At 25.3% G+C, this 17,506-nt stretch overlaps 1 protein-coding gene across 2 annotated transcripts in view; it reads left to right on the forward strand.

Moving 5' to 3' along the window:
* Positions 1-6,103: 6,103 nt before the first annotated feature.
* The window catches only part of LOC100214046 (SH2 domain-containing adapter protein F), a 26,576-nt gene continuing 15,173 nt past the window's right edge, over positions 6,104-17,506 (forward strand). The window contains exons 1-2 of one of the 2 annotated variants that reach the window (XM_065815057.1): positions 6,104-6,524; positions 13,101-13,597. In XM_065815057.1, coding sequence (XP_065671129.1) covers positions 6,291-6,524; positions 13,101-13,597 — 731 coding nt within the window. In that variant the 5' untranslated portion in view covers positions 6,104-6,290. The remainder of the gene's footprint in view (positions 6,525-13,100; positions 13,598-17,506) is intronic. The other variant, XM_065815058.1, reaches the window with a different exon arrangement.

Raw genomic sequence — 17,506 nt, forward strand, 5'->3', positions numbered from 1 at the left:
TTTTTTTCCAACTACTCTACCTCTCTTGCTCTCTAATACGATTTTTGATTTTTGAGGAGTAACTATGATGTTGTGATCTTCTTGAATTTTTAAAGCTAATTTAGCTGCCGAAACAAATCTATTTTTATTCACATAAATGTCGCAATAACAATAAAATTTGTAAAAAGTATTGATTACTAATAGTATTTTTATTTTACAATATTGTTGATTAAAAGTAATTATTACTTTCTAATATTGTTTTTTAAGCTTTTTACAAATTTTTTTCAAAATTTTTTTATTTTTGGTTCATTTAGACTGCATTTATAACTTTATGAAAAAAAAAAAATTACAGTTTTGGATATAATTATTTATATAAAACAACACTTATAGTCTAATTTATTGTTTCATAAATACTAAAAATAAATATAAATAAAATTATTTAAAAAAATCTAAGAAATAATTTATTAATGTAATAATAATCAAATTAAAAACTTACCATCTTATTTATTTCAAACAACTCTTTATGAAACCGTTATTATTATTTAGATTTCAATGCTATTTCGTGATAAAATAGAAAACGGTGCACGCATTTAACTACTACCAAATAAAATATCTACGAAAAGTTAACCGTAAAACTAAATTTTTTTTACCGTTACTAATAAAACGAGATTTGAATTTTAGTTTACATGTTTGTTTGATCTGTGCTCTATTATGAAAAGGCACACTTCTAAATGTATTCGGAGCGTTCCGCGCTTACCAAAAAAAAATATTTTGGTTCCAAAAAGGTCTAGGACGTTCAGGACGTAAACCGAAAGTACATTGTACGTTTTTTGTATGTGTAGTATTTGCTGGGGTGCCAGATGCTTCAAATGTGTATAAACCTAATTTACACCAAGTTTTATTTTTTATGTTTAAAACAAAAATTGTCTCAAATCTTTCAATCTTTTTTTAATTAAACTAATCATAACTAGATAAAAATTTTCCAAAGTTTATTTTAAAATTAATTTCCTATTCGATTAAATACTCTCCATATGCTACACCCGTATAATTTCTATTTATTCATGTACCTACGATGCTTTTATTTTGTAAGGTTTCTGGTAAGTAATTATGATAATTAGGTTAATTAAGGAATTTTATTTCATTAATTTCTTATTCAAGAATTTTTGTTTATATATTTTTTAAACATTTTAGCCAATTGCAAGCAACCAAATAAAAACAGACAAGCAAAATAACAACTGAAGCAATATAGCAAAATAATCAATGAAATTCAAAATATAGCAAATAGAATAGCAAAATACTCAATAAAATTTAAGTGATAATATTCAAATTTTTCTAGTGATTATTTATGTTAAACACCCACTATACAAGAAAGGTAAAATAATGTTCCCTTCAGAATAAACAAAAAATCTTAAAATTTTTTTTTTAATTTCTTTTTTCTTTTTTTCTCAAAATTATCTATCAAACATGATCATCGGAGAATATTTTTTGAAAATGTTCTTGAAGATTTTTCGTTGTTCTTTTGAGTTCCAGCACTCAACTGCACATTTTAAAATTTGAAGATCCGTTTCCGGAATTAAATTTTTTAAGCCAATGGTTATTTTTTTACTTTGCATTATTTTCTCTCAATTTAGTTGACTATTGCACAAACTCTTGACACTATCTAAAAAAAGGTTGTTTTTGCTGTGTTTTGAAACGTTTATGAGTGACTTCAATGCGTTTCTTCCAAATATCTAGCATTTGCATTAATATTTTTTTTATTTTTTAATATTTTTTTTATTTTTTTATTTTTTATTTTTTTATTTTTTTTATTTTTTTCACAACGCTCAAGATCATAAGTTAGTATTGGAACAGCCAAAGTTTTATATAACTGGACCATAGAGTTTGGGTGAGCAAAACGGATTCCTGATTGAATTAAAGTCTGGATTATTGTCCAGCAATTGGTTATTCGACGATCAATATTTAAATATTTAAGTTAGGCAAAATGTGAACTTTTGTATCCCATGTAAAGCCTAGATGATTCAGTTTATCATGGAATTTTATTTGTTTGTTGTTGAGTGTTATTGTGCAGTTTTTAATTTGTTTTTTTCCGGAGCAAGAACTCGGTTTCGTCAGCATTTAATTTTGTGCAGTCGTCTTTAGTGTATATATTACAAGTATTAATAAACTTTTGAAGGCCAGAGAGGGTAGAGCTAAGAAGTTAATTGTCATCACCTTATGCTTCAACACCTGTATATTTTCTATTTATTCATGTACCTATGATACTTTCATTTTGTAAGGTTTCTTGTAGGTAATTATGTTAATTATGAAATTTTATTTCATTTATACTTTATTTAAGAATTTTTTTAAATATATCTTTTAAACATTTGAGCAATTGTAAGTATTTTAACACTTCTTAATTATTTATCATTTTTTATTTCTTCATTCTTTTAGTTATTTTTAAAATTTGGCTAAACGTTAAGGTAAAATGTGCCTTCTTCTTGTTCAAGCTAATAATTTTGATAAATGTATATGCAATGTAAACATTTTTTAACTGCGAAATAAATTAAATAAACATTCTTTAACGACAAATTACACATTCAAAAAAAAAAAAAAAGAAAAAAAAAAGATTGTTCATTAACTAAAATCTGATGTTGTATATTTTGTATCTCTTAAATGCAAATAACTTTAGTTTTCTTAATTTTACTAATTTTAATATTCAAAGAAATAAACAAAACCGTAACGAAATAATCTTTTTATGAAAACGAAAATGAAGTTTCTTGTATTTATATACAAAAAAACAAAACAAATCGATAATATGCAACATTTATCAATATGAACCAGACTCAATAAGTGCAAGATGTTTTTATTTTTTATTTTTTTTAACACCTTCGCTTCCAACAAGACTGCAAGTAACCACTATTAGAGTTGGAAGTTACTGGAAGAGAAAAGATGAAGTTTATAGAGCAAGAAAACAATTGACAGACGACTTAAAAGATCGCAAATTATATAAATCTGGAAAGCAAGATGAAAGAAGCAAATTCCAAAGAACTGATGTTCAAAGAAAAAAACTGGACAAATAAGAGTTTTTGGAGCACTTAGGAACAGTCACATTTTACTCTGGGTTTATATAAATTTTAACATTATTATTATTATTTTTAAAATTGATATTATCTTTTGAGTTCATATATAGTATATATTTTTCTAAAGATGTTTTATGTTATTAATTTCTTGAAGTTTTTAATTTCTTAAACAGTACTTTATCAGGGTTAAAGCGTACTTTATCAAAGAGTTTTAACGCCTTTTTTCTCTTTAAAAATCAATCAATAATTACATTTCATGACGGATTTTCTAATAGGTAAAGGTTTTAGTTTTTATGTATTTTTATCATTTACAAACCCTCACTTAATTAGATAGCTTGAAAACTGCTACAACATATACTTTTTGGCGGCCACAATGACACATGCAGTCATTAGGCTAACACTAGCGTTATAATGGGGACCACTGATTTTGTTTTGTTATACCCAATATGGGTCAGGTCTGATCCAAACCTGTCCCAAAGCTGTATAGTAAATCAGGTAAGGATCCGTGTTGGTTCTGAGTCTGAGCCTGCCAATACTCAACCCAGAATTGACTTATTTATAGTCCTACACCTAGATTTGTTTTAGATAATGGAAAAAAGAGTGTTGCAAGCATGTTCTAATTTAAGTCAACTTTTATGACTGCTTAAAAAACTTCATCTAAACATGAATAACTTTGAAAAATTATTTTAAATGTACTTGAAAGTCCATTATCTATGAAGCTTCGAATCGAAACAGTTTTTTAACCGTTTCAAATTACAACCTCAATTTTTTCAGGCTTTTTCTTTTAAAATGATTCAAAGTCATCCTAAAAATTTTTAAAAAAACCCACAAACCAACTAATTTAAGTTGTTAGTTTTGCTACATTCCGTTATTTATACCAAATATAGACAATTTATATAAAGTACTACTTAAATTATAAAAAGTAGCTCTCAAAAGTGTATTTTCTCTACCTTTTTTATAAACATTTTTTAGCTGTTCATACAATTAAATCGAAAATAAAAGAAAACATTGAAAAGGAATAATATAAATGGACAGGTGATCAAAGAAGATATGTTATTAAAAATATTTAAAAGCCATTTTGCAGCCGTGGTGCAGTAGTTAAAAAACTGACTCCAAACCAAGAAGTTTTTGGTTTAATGTCGGCTTCAGCTAGATAAACAATATTGACTAGGAAAGAGGCGTGAACTTCCAAGTTAAATGCTTCTTTGTTGTGGTCTGTGAAAAAACTTCGTGAAGTATCTTAATAACCACACACATAAAACTTCGTTAAAATATGAAACAATCTCCGTTATACATTTAGAATAAAACACAATAAAATTCATTAAATATATTAGATGTTAGATTTAATAACATTAGTGTATATAATAAATTTTAAGCCTTTGTTTAAACAAAGGCTTTAAACTTTAATCAATTATTTGATTTCAAAATTTATCTTCTTATTAAAAAAAATTAAATGAATTTACTGATTTATGTATATATATATATATATATATATATATATATATATATATATATATATATATATATATATATATATATATATATATATATATATATATATATATATATATATATATATATATACAAATAGTTATATATATAGCTGTTCCAAAACTTAGACCCTCGATCTATTATGTTGTATTCTTTTTATTTAGTTAATTTACGAGACATTGTATATGTGAGCCTCTCATAAGATCTTTGAGAATAGTTATTGCTTTGATTTATTTAAAATTTTGTTTAAAAGTTTTTTGATGTGAGATTATTCAAATGATTATACGTGAGGACTGTTTGCCGAAATCAATTTATCTAAACTACAATCATTTTTTTCATTTCCTTCATTAATGGCTTCACAAGCTCAATTTATATTTTCCGCAAACATTTCTGCTAGCATGTTTTTGAACTCTAAATATCTTTTGATGTTTAGCGGGTTATGTGCTAGCCTATGCAAGGTTTTCATAATTAATGAAGCTTTACCCTAAATCATATTTAGAGTGAATTATGTTAATTTAAGACTGAGTATTTATGAGTGAACTAATTCGGTATATCAATTATTTCATAATACATCAGTTGTTTCATAATACATCAATTACTTCATAATACATAAATTGCCAATCGTTTTATTCCTTTTTGATTCGATGTATTTTATATGGGGAAGCAAAGAAAAGTTTTTATCTGCAAAAGTTCTAAAGCGCTTTAATGGTTCTAGTTTTTTAGTTTTGTAAGTCATTTATAGAGAGAACTGGTGATGAAGTCGCAAGTTTTCTTCTTGTTTCTTCTATATTTTACTTTATAAAATAACGATTGTTGAGTTTTATTTATGTTTATAAAGATCATTTTAGCTCTGAACCATTTATTTAATTTCAACAGCTCAATATTATTATCTCCATAAAGCTGAATAATATTACTAATTTAATATTACTATTACTGAATAATATTACTATTGGACAAATAACCCCTGTGGGCACAGACATCCGTGGTAGATTACTGAAGTTTTTTAAAATCACCGCAATCTAGTTTGACTACACACTATTTTTGGTTAGTAAGGTAGCTCTTAATCCAACAGTATGCTCTAATTGTAACACCAAAAAATTTTATTTTTTCTAAAAATATCTACTGTTATGCCGTAGCAATAGCAGAAATCACGACAGAAACTTATTTCTGAAAATTTTGTGTTTGAGTCAGCAATCTATACACTGCCTGTGCGTTTTCGATCAACATCAACCTAAGCAAAAACTAACCATTAACAAAAAAGACACAAATTGTAAACTTCATTTTTATGTCATTTAGTTTTAATTTAATATTGATTAGTAAAGAAATGAATTCGCTCAGGATATGCATAAATGTAATATTTTGAGCAATTATATCTGACAAACATAGAAATTTTGTAGGTGAGAATTTAACTGATTCTTATGAAAAATGTCCCTTAAAGCATGAAAATGTAAAAGCGTATTTTGTTCCTTTTGCGCTTAAGCGTAAGTTCTTGCTGCGCAACATTAAATTAAAATTTTACGGTTATTGCCTTAATTTTTGCTAGTTAAATAAAGCTAAAAATAAAACATTGTTTTGATTTTTCCTTTATCACCCTTCATGGCAATATAGTCCGAGGGGTCACAATGATAAAATAACACTTCACCGCCAAGCAGCACATCTCTTTAAACTAATTAAATAGGGCAGTGCAGTAGAAAAATTCAAAATAAAAAACTTCATGAAAAGCAGTTTTGTTTTTGTTTAAACTTGAATAACGATTTCTTTATGGCAGGTAATTTAGGAAAATTGTTCAGGTTTGGCGGTAAAAAACCTTCAAAAAAACCAGCTACTGATTCTGCTAGTGGTAATTTATCAGATGAAGATGATGGCTATGTTGATCCGACTGAATCATGTTCAACTCAACCTCCTGGTTTAACAGGAACTAGACAAATGATCCCAAATTATCCTCCCCCTCGTCCAGGTAGTTCATCTTCACCGTTATCAGGGAAAAAATTGCAGGTATTTTATCATATTAATTAATCAATGTTATGTCTTTAAAAACCAATTTTATTATTTTTATTTATCATTTACAAGTATGAAATGATTTTCTTCAATTTTTTTTTAAGCTTAGTTTCCTCTTACGTTTTTTCAAAAGTTCTTTAGTAGTTTTATCTGTTGTTGAAATTAGGTAATTTTTTGGAGTTAATTTTTAGTGAAGAAATAATCACCTAGGTATTTAGTGTTGTTAAAAGTTAGAGAAAATCTATTATGAACAAGATTTTTTAAATTTTTGTTTTGTTATAAGCTTTGTGGATTCAATTTTTTTCTCTAAATAAATGCTTATATGTGTTATTGGTTTCCAGTTAAAACTAAATAATTTTTGCATTAGGCTTCTAAGCATTTATCTAACTACACGAATGCTTAGAAGTAAGAAATTGCCTTGGCAATAGCAGAGCATCTTTTAAAAATGCTTTCTCACATTTCATGCTGAAATAGGGATAGAAAAAAAGATAAGTTAAAAGAACATTGACTGGATTATTTAATACGAGAGATTACATAATAAGATAAATTTTTTTCTTATCTTTTTTTATTTTTCTTTCTCAATAAATTAGTTTATTCAAGGTTGACATGTTCTGTGTTTATGTTCTGGTATTTAATGTCAAAGTATATTGATTTAGTTGTATTAAGTGACCAGGCCCCAGCCCTGAATGTATTTGTTCTTTTGCTAAGTGGGGGTCCTGTAAAACTACTATAACCTTTGATTACCCCCTCTCCAAATTAAATTAAAATGAAAAAAGACACCCTTATTTTCCTGTATTTAGTAATATAATTTGTTAAAAAAAGTACTTTTCTTGACCTACCCTTTCCCCCTTTTCAACAGTTGCCAAAAATTTTAGACCCTCCTCTTTCCCCTATTTTGTTGACATAAGTAATGTACAGCCCCTAAGACAAAAAGTTAAATTAGAATTTTGTTTTTAGGAAGAAGGCTTTTATAGTATTTAGTTGCTTTGAATTAAGTTAGGAAATAATCATACTTTTCTGTGTCAAAATATTTTAATAAAAAATAATATCTCATAATTTTAAATTAAATTATTAATTAAGTTTCATAAATAATTTCTCAAAATATTTCAATAAAAAATATTTTAATAAAAAATAAAATATTTTAATAAAACATAATTAATCTTAAAATATTTCAATTAAAGTACTTATACTATAAAAGTTAATAAAAAAAAAAAAATTAAAAAAAAAAAAAAAAACTGAATCTAAATAAAACTTTATCATCTTTATAAATTATAAGTTTAAAATAAATGATTAAACACTTTGTCATAGATATTTTTTGACAATTTTTTTCTTTGTGTGAAAATAAATGTGTGTTCTAAAATTAGTAAAAGTTATATTACTTACTACTTTTGCAGTCCTAGCCATAGGCTATATATTCAAACCTTTTAATAACAGTTTAAATTAATATTTTATCAACAATTTTATATTAATGATTTTACTACTTTGAGTATATTAAATTATATATTAAGTTCTTTTTTTTTATAAAAAATTTTTCTAATTGTTATTGAATGTCAATAGAAACTAGTAACATTTTTATAACTGTGGCATTGGGAGTAAAGGTATATGGGACTGGTTTAATATTAGCGGAGTTAGTGTGTATAGTGTTTAAAAGGCTAAATCATCAACACTCCCATATAAAAACACTAGAAAACTGAAAGGCTCAATCATTAGACACACTGTACAAGCATAGTTAAAGATAACAAAATTTTTTAGCAATAACTTTTCTTACAAATGAATAAAAAATTGTTTCAATATCTTCAATAGCTTCTATTTTATGATACTCTATGTAAACTTTGAGCAATAAAATTTTAATGCGTCACGTTTTTAAAAGCGCATTTGCTCAGTAATGGTTGTTATTATTATTATAATCATTGTTTTTTTGTATTGCTTCCTTTTTTATTTTTACCTGCAAGTTATGAGTATGTTTACTTTTTATGTATGTATACTATGTCAGTATTAGGCATCTGCATATTCTCAAATCTTCTCAGAAATTAAATTTGAATTGGTACAAAACTTTTGTAATAAATAACTTTTGTAACAATAACTTTTGTTTTTTACAATTTAAAAAAAATAAAATAAAATCTTCTTTTGTATCGGTTTAAAGCAATATTTTTTTAACATTTTGCTGTGTTTCATATTTTACAGTTGCCTAGATGCAAATGCCTATTCAATATTATTATCATTAATATTATTAATATTATACTTAATAATGAAAAATGGACAGACTTGCTGTCCATTTTTCGAGAGCTTGCTGCTACAAGGAATTGCAGCTAAATTGACTGTGGGTTTGTTTAAGGAAGGAAGAAATCTATCAATGAAGTCTATGAAAAAAAAACTTTTTCCGATCTTTAAACTAAATTAAAAAAAACAACAGCAACATAAATGGGGCTATTTATATGAAAACATAAAAATGACCTAGCAAGAGTATTTTAATGACATTATGCACAGAAGTGTTAAGTACAACATTTGGTCATATTGAGCTAAGTACACAAAAATTATTGTATTTTTTCAAACATTATTGTGCCCGAATATGGTAAGTGTACGATAAATTGTTACGAGTCTACTAATCGTTTAAAATGTTACGAGTCTACTACTTTCAAAATGCTCCCCTTTTAAATTACATCTGCGGCACTTAACACTTCTGTGCATAATGCTATCGATACATATTTTATACCGTTTTATAATCATTTTATTATATTTAAATTATTATTAAATATATATTATTAAATATTAATAAATTTAAATTAATTTTTATTAAATTCAATTTGAATTTTTTTATAGTTTTTTTTTTTTCACTGCTAAAATTTCAAGCTATGTTAAAGAAAATTCTTTTTAATAAATTTAATTTAAGTTACTCACTAAAATGTTATTTTTCAACTATTTTGATTGTTTATTTATAGTTACAAATCAAATATTTTTTTTTCAGCCATAACAAAAGTGCTGATATACAAAAGTACTTAATTCATTTATAACTGTATATAAATGTGTCGCCGGATAAACCATGTAGGCAAAATTATTTTAGAGAATTTTTTTTGTAAACTTTATATAACAAATTTATGAAAAGATGAATTTTTAGTTTTGAAATTCTTTTTTTTTGGAAAAGTTTTTTCTTTTTCATCAATTTATTGGATTGATCATAGAATGAATTTTGATTAGAAATGATGTACTGGTTTATGAGTAATATTGTAAAGATTTTTTTAAAGCCAAAGTGTTTAAAAAAAAATTGTTTCTAATTTTGATTTTTTTTTTCTCTATTAAAAAGTTCAACCATAAACAATTGCCCCCTCATTTGAAAAAAATAATAACAAAATTGTAAGAAAGCAATCATAAGATTGTTTTAAGAAATAAGAAGTTTAAATAAGGTTTTTTAATTGAAGAACATTTTTCTTATTTTCAAACAACAAATTTAAATTTTATTGAGAATTTTTTTAACAACATTGTTTAATTTAAAGATATTTAATAAATATTTTATAAAGATAAAGACTTAAAATTAAATTTAATTACAATGGGGTACTTTAAAACACCCAATTGACGTAATTTAACTTTAAACGATGTATGTTTGTAGAGTTAAGTTACATTTACTTGGGTTACGCTTTTTCATTACGCAAAATATGTATACATTTTTTGTAAATATATATATATATATATATATATATATATATATATATATATATATATATATATATATATATATATATATATAAATATATAACTCCTAACTGTTTGTCAGAAAGTTTTGTTGACAAAAAGTAAAAATTAAAATGCAAGACTGGAATTTTTTTTTGTTACTTGATAGACTGCCTGCTCCCAACCAAACCCTCGGTCGATGTAGCAGCACTCCCTTGCGAGTCAGGCTATAAGATAGTCGATGTAGCAACACTCTATTGTGAGTCAGGCTATTTGTCAGTTGATGTAGCAGCACTCCGTTGCGAGTCAGTTTTTAAAATGTTTTTAAAACATCTGAATGTTTTTAAAACATTCTGAATGTTTTTAATAATATAAACAATGTTTTTATTTTTGTTTTTTTTAATAAAATATTTTTATTTTTATTTTTTTTACTGTTAATTATGCACAGAGTGTTGGTACATCAACTATCTTATAGCCTGACTCGCAACGGAGTGCTGCTACATCGACTGACAAATAGCCTGACTTGCAACAGAGTGCTGCTACATCAACTATCTTTTAGCCTGACTCGCAAGAGAGTGCTGTCACATCGATTGAGGGTTTGGTTGGGGCAGGCAGACTATCAAGTAATAAAAAATATATTCCGGTCTTGAATTTTACTTTTTACTTTTTGTCAACAAAATATGGAAAAACTTTTTGACAACCATTTAAGGATTATTATTATTATTATATATATATATATATATATATATATATATATATATATATATATATATATATATATATATATATATATATATATATATATATAATAATAATGTATATTGTAATTTACAAAATTTATTAATCAAGTAATATAATTAACAAATACACAGCGTTTTCTTTTTTTTTCTTTCTATTATACATGTATTAATAATAAGCGTCAAATATAGTGAAAACATTTTAAAAGCAAATAAATGTAAGAAAAAGTTTTTTCATCGTACGTGTTTCCTGGGAAGACTTGATTTGCATATTTTAGTTTCCAAATTTCTTTTGATATTGCAGTGTCATTTTTTTACTTAGGAATATTAAATATTTTATATAGTTGGGATATCTAATTTTAAATGGTGTTTTGCTTATATCGATGTAAAATTTATTGATAGAAGCATGAGCAGGATCATTGAAACTTATATTAGCTTTGTATACAATTTTTTTTTGTTAAGCATTGTTTTGATAATGGGCAAGTATTCTTATTAAGGCAGTTGCATTTAGTTTTAGATGGAATTTTATTGTTTTTTATAATTTAAAAATTGTGTACATTTAAAATAGATTTCATTTTCAACATACAGCTGTAACTTGATTTCATTGTTTTTCTATTTAAAATTTTATGGTGTTTATGATTAATTGGGAAGTGTTTTTCAATTAAGGTTTAAAAGCTTTTTTTTTCATCCATAACGAAAGTGCTTATATACAAAAGTACTTAATTCATTTATAGCTGTATATAAATGTGTCGTCAAATAAGCCATGTAGGCAAAATTATTTTAGAGAATTTTTTTTGTAAACTTTATATAGCAAATTTTTATTACAAATTTTTTGTACTTAGGAATATTAAATATTTTATATGGTTGGGATATCTAATTTTAAATGGTGTTTTGCTTATATCGATGTAAAATTTATTGATAGAAGCATGAGTAGGATCATTGAAACTTATTTTAGCTTTGTATACAATTTTTTTTGTTAAGCATTGTTTTGATAATGGGCAAGTATTCTTATTAAGGCAGTTGCATTTAGTTTTAGATGGAATTTTGTTGTTTTTTATAATTTGACAATTGTGTACATTTAAAATAGATTTCATTTTCGACATACAACTGTAACTTGATTTCATTTTGTTTCTATATAAAATTTTATGGAGTTTATGATTAATTGGGAAGTGTTTTTCAATTAAGGTTTAAAAGCTTTTTCTTACATTAGCGCTGACATTTTTACTGAGAGGAGTATTAAACCAAATAATTTTGTGTTTACGGTTCTTGGTATGACGTAAATTTAAATTAGGATGGCATGAAAGTTTGTTATTTTTGTACATAAGAGAGGAGATTTTTGAAAAATTTCTCCACATCATCAAATTTTGTGGGTATTTTGAATCAGCATGAATATAGTTTAAAGAATTTCCCAGCTTTGGATATGGTTGAAAACTATGATCATTGAAGTTTAATGTGAAGTCAAGGTATTTTCTTACTACAAAATACAGTTACTTGTTAAAATCGCTTCAGTTTTAACAAGTAACTGTATTTTGTAGTCTTTTGTTAATGAAATTGAAATGTACAAAAGTTATAAAATAAAAAACTTAATAAAACGGTCCTGCTACTCCAGAAAATGCTGTTGTAGAGGCAAAAAAAAAAAGAAGAAAAAAAGAAAAGCTTGAAGCTATAAAAAACTTTAAAAATTTATCTTAATAGTTAAATGTCTTTTTTGCTCTATATATATATATATTTTTTTTTTTTTGCTTTAAATATATATAGCCAGATTTAAAAAATTGAAAATACATTGTGTTAAGGGTCTGATTTGAACTTTTAATACAATTTGCTGTCATTATAGTCAATGACAGCGCATTAAACCATCTATCAAATTTATGCATTTTTATGCAAATTTATGCATAATTGAAAATTGAACTGTTTAACAAACCCTTATATCGATTGCAATTAATTACTTTTCAAGTGGGTTCTCTAAATAAGCGCAGATTTGTTGCATAACATCTAATATAACATAATATAACAATAAACATATATGCAAATGTAGAAAATCCACTTATGTTACAATTTTATACAAGATCGTGTGTATTTTTTTATTTTTAAATTCATAAAATGAACATTTCCTTAAAATCCAAAACTTTTTTTTTATGATAGGCTTGTAATGAAAATTTATTTATTTAAGATAAAAAAAGATGAGTACCAAGATCCATGGGACAGTAAAGAGATGAGTAACAATGACAAATCCTCGAAGTTGAATGATACATACGAAGATCCTTTTGATGCTATGAAAAGTGAAAATGATCTTCAAACTTCTAAAACAATGAAAACTTCAAAAAGTACTGATAATGAAAATGATTCTAAGACTTTACCCTCTGATACATATATAGATCCATGGGACACTTTTTCTGGTAAAAATAAGAAAGATTTGGAAAATAAACTAAACAGTGTTCCAGCTAAAAAGAAAGATGATTACAGTGACCCATGGGACTCAAAAAAATGCACTTCAAAGAGTTATGACGAGTTTGATGACACCTACTCTGAGCCATATGATAAAAATAAACACACAGTTATGGATTCCACACCACATGCTTCAGAATCTGATGTTGAAGAAGATGCAGAAATGTATGATATGCCCTATGAAGAGCGTGTAATATTAGGAGTGGAACCAAAAATAAATGGGTTAGTTTTATTTCTTTTTCTTTTGTAAAAAATTTTTTAAAAGTAATCTTAAGAACATTAATAAATAAAAAAATTAATTTTTGTCTGCTGTTGTTATTTTATTTGATGCTTTTTTTTACTCATAGTTAATATTAAACCCAAAACATATTTTCTGTTTGTTTTCTAATGTTAGATTTAAAATGCTAGACTTTAATGGCGCATCCATGTGACACTAGTATATATATTTTTTTGATTTTTATATATTTGACACCAGTATATATTTTTTGATTGCGTTAATAAAACTCTTGTTCAGTTTTTTTCTATACCATTCTTCCCAACCATGTTTTTCAAACTAATTAATGTTTTACATTAATCAGTTTTTCTGAAATATACAAGATTTTGTTTACTACTCGGTTCTGGTATCTTATGACTTTTAGTCAGCGCTGGATTACCCAATAGGCCAGAATAGGCCATGGCCTGGAGCCCCCACTAATTAGAGACCCTCAAAAGTTAAGTTCCTTTTTTTTAATTTGATTATTATTTAAATATATTATTGTTAGTAATTAATTAATAATATAAGTAATGCGATTTAAACATTTTATTTAATTATTTTACTTCGTTATGGTATTTAAAAGAACTTGAAATATTTCTGTAATACTACAATTCTGCTATGTTAGTGTTTTAGTTGATTTAACTCCAAATATTGCTCACATTAACCAACAGAGTGTAGAATTTTGGATACTCTTAAGATGTTTAAAAATCATCTAAACATCTTTACAGATGTGGTCAAGTTGTCAAAAAATAAAATCATTTGCGTGGTCGGCAATAATGGTCAATCGCATGCCTTTCCTGTCCAAACCTGATGTTGAGTAGTCAGCATTTGTCAGCACTTTTCACAAGCCACTTGAGATATAAGATTGCTATTGCCACTTTAGATAAACATTGTCAGGAAGATCAATAATGTAGATAAGAAACAATACCAACAGGACTAAGGATAAATCCTTCTGGTACCTCAGAAGTTATTAAAAATGAAGAAGACAAACATGCATGCAAAGTAATTAACAATTTTTTTTGGCTAACTTTAAACTTTCAAAACATGACTGATGACAGAAGTTTTCTATTTTGGTTGATTTTATTTTCTTGCATCAGTTTTGATGACATCATAAATGATTTTATTGAAAGATTGTTAAATTTATGAAAAACTTAAAGGGCATAGGGTATAACATATTTTATTTAATTGTGATATCCTTTGCAGTTTTTTGTAACTGTCATAATTAAAAATGTAAAGAAAGATTTGTAAATTATTTAAAAAATATTAAAATGTTATATATTTGAAAAAATAATAAATACCAGATTTATTTCATAAATTTTTAAATTTATCAAGAAAAAGTGCTTTGGTAAATATTTACATTTATGAATGTGTGTACTTTATTACTCAATATACCTTAAAAAACTTTTTTTCATGTAAAAAAGTTTTGGTGTCTAGGGCCTCAGTTTTCTTTACCCAGCATTGCTTTTAGTTAAATAATGTTTATTTTGGGTGCTTTATATTATTTTATTATTAAAAAAATGATGTGAAGAATGTAATCTAATAATAAATGCTAAATAAATTAAAAAACAAGTCTATAAAGTTCCTAAAAATTATTATTGATAAAATCTATCTTGGCTACCTCACATAATGTAAATTGAATCAAAAATAAAAATAATGATTGGTATAATGTACTGAGTTACTTGTATTGAATTATGATTCGTATGATGAGTCATATTTAAACTTCCAAAAATCTGAAAATAATGTACTTCAGCTAAATTTGCTATATTTCTAATAACAGCTTTTACACAACCTTCTAAATTTGAAATTTAAAAATAAAAAAAATATGCAAACTATATGCTATCATGCTAACTATAGAGATTGGGACTTAAGATGACTGTACACAAAATATATTAATTTAACAAAATTCTTTTGAAATTATTTGAAATTACTTCTTATGAGAGATAATGTTTCATTTTTTTGTATTATTTCTTTTTATTGAATTAGTAGCTAAAAATAAATTAAAAGTCGTTTATATAAATTTAAGTTAAATTTATATAAACAACTTATTGTAAATTTATATAAATTAAAAGTTGTTTATATAAATTTAAGTTTCCATTAAGATCAGTCCATCTCACAGTTGAGTTATAACTAAAATAAATTACCTTTATCAATCAAGTGCAGGGGGGACTTCAAATTGCTAATATATATATATATATATTTTTTTTTAATGTATAATTATTCTAATAGGAAGTATGGCAGCATTTGACATAGAATTTAGCAATTATTTACATCTATCTTTTAGCATTGAAAAGTATTAGAAATAACTGTTCAAAAATTTTTACAAATAGTGTTGCCCAAGCTAATGTTGGGTACACCATTTGAAGGGGTTTCAGTAACTTGCTTTAAAAAGCATAGGAGAAATGAAAAACATAGACGTCACTGGTTAGATGTTGTACTATCAAAGATTTGATTTTTGAAAAATTGAGGGATCACTAAGTCGAAATCAAAAAAGAATTAATGCAGGTTTTTAGTAAAACTTTTTGAAAACTATTATATAAGTATTGAAATTTCTTTATCTAGTTTTAGTTAGTCAATATATGTCAGAATCAATACCAACATCAGTTTCATGCATGTCTCTGTATGTTTTAGTGTTTTATTTTTTATTTTTGGTGAGAGTCTCAGGGCTTGTGATAAAGCGAGCGCGATCGCGCTCCGCTCGTAAAACGCGCCTGTAAACGGTATTTTCAAACGTTCTAGGCTCGATAAAGAACGCTCGTTCAGCTTATAACGAGCGTATAAAATAACGCTCGTCCAATAGTTCAAGATTATTTTTTTATTTTCATAAAATATTTAAAAAAGATTTTTATTAAGGATATTCTGTTATCAAACAACTGATATAAAATATAAAAAGCACAACGTCGTTCTCTTTTGCACTAACGTAATGAATGAGCAGTTTAAAGTCGTTATCGTCACTAATTTCAATAATGGAATGTGCACGTGGAAACACAATGTGAATACAAAAATGCGCAAATAAAATAAGAATAGAAAATTAGAAAACCATTATAAGAAAATTAAAACTGCGGAGTAATTTTAATCTTGTGAAAATATCAAGTAAAATTTATTTGATTTATTGTTTGTAATATTCCACACATCGTTTATAATAAAAATAAATATTAATAATAGAGTAATTTTTAAAATTAGTTTTTGTTCATAGTATAGATTTTTTATTAACTATTATTTATTTTAACTCAAATTTAAAACGATTCTTTTGTTTAGAATGTTTGCAATTAAGGACATATGAAAAGAAAACTAAGTAATGATGTCAATATTTATTAAATGAAAAGTTATTATTCTTATTTATTATTATTTCAAATTATTCTTGTGTTATATTTTTAAGATAAAAAAACGTAATTTAAAAGAGAAATTTCAGAAAAAAATTAAATAATTAATTTGAATAAAAATTATCAAGAAATATAAAAACCATTAACCGTTAATTAAGTTTACAAAGTAACATTTTAAAATACATATATCAAAACAACAAAGCAAAACTAAGTCACTAAATTATACTTCAATACTAAATCAATAAGAAGTTGCGTTTTTGTTTGATATTATTTTTTATAACATAAATAGTTAAAAATAAAATCACGATCTGACAATATACAAGAAGTTTGGAAGTATAAAAATCTTCTTCGTTGAAGTAGTTTCATAACTGTGATACTAATTCAAACATTTTTTGACGAAAGAATTATGTTTTTTCAATTTTCTTTATCACAAGCCCTGGAGTCTGATATTGGAAAAATCTAATGGTGTATTTTAAAGATATTTTTTTTAAAAGTTAATTTTGATTTGTTTTTTGAAAAACTGATTATTATATAGAGATTCTTGGTAGGTGATCTTGT

This window comes from Hydra vulgaris, chromosome 13 (assembly GCF_038396675.1).
Source record: "Hydra vulgaris chromosome 13, alternate assembly HydraT2T_AEP".
NCBI lineage: Eukaryota > Metazoa > Cnidaria > Hydrozoa > Anthoathecata > Hydridae > Hydra > Hydra vulgaris.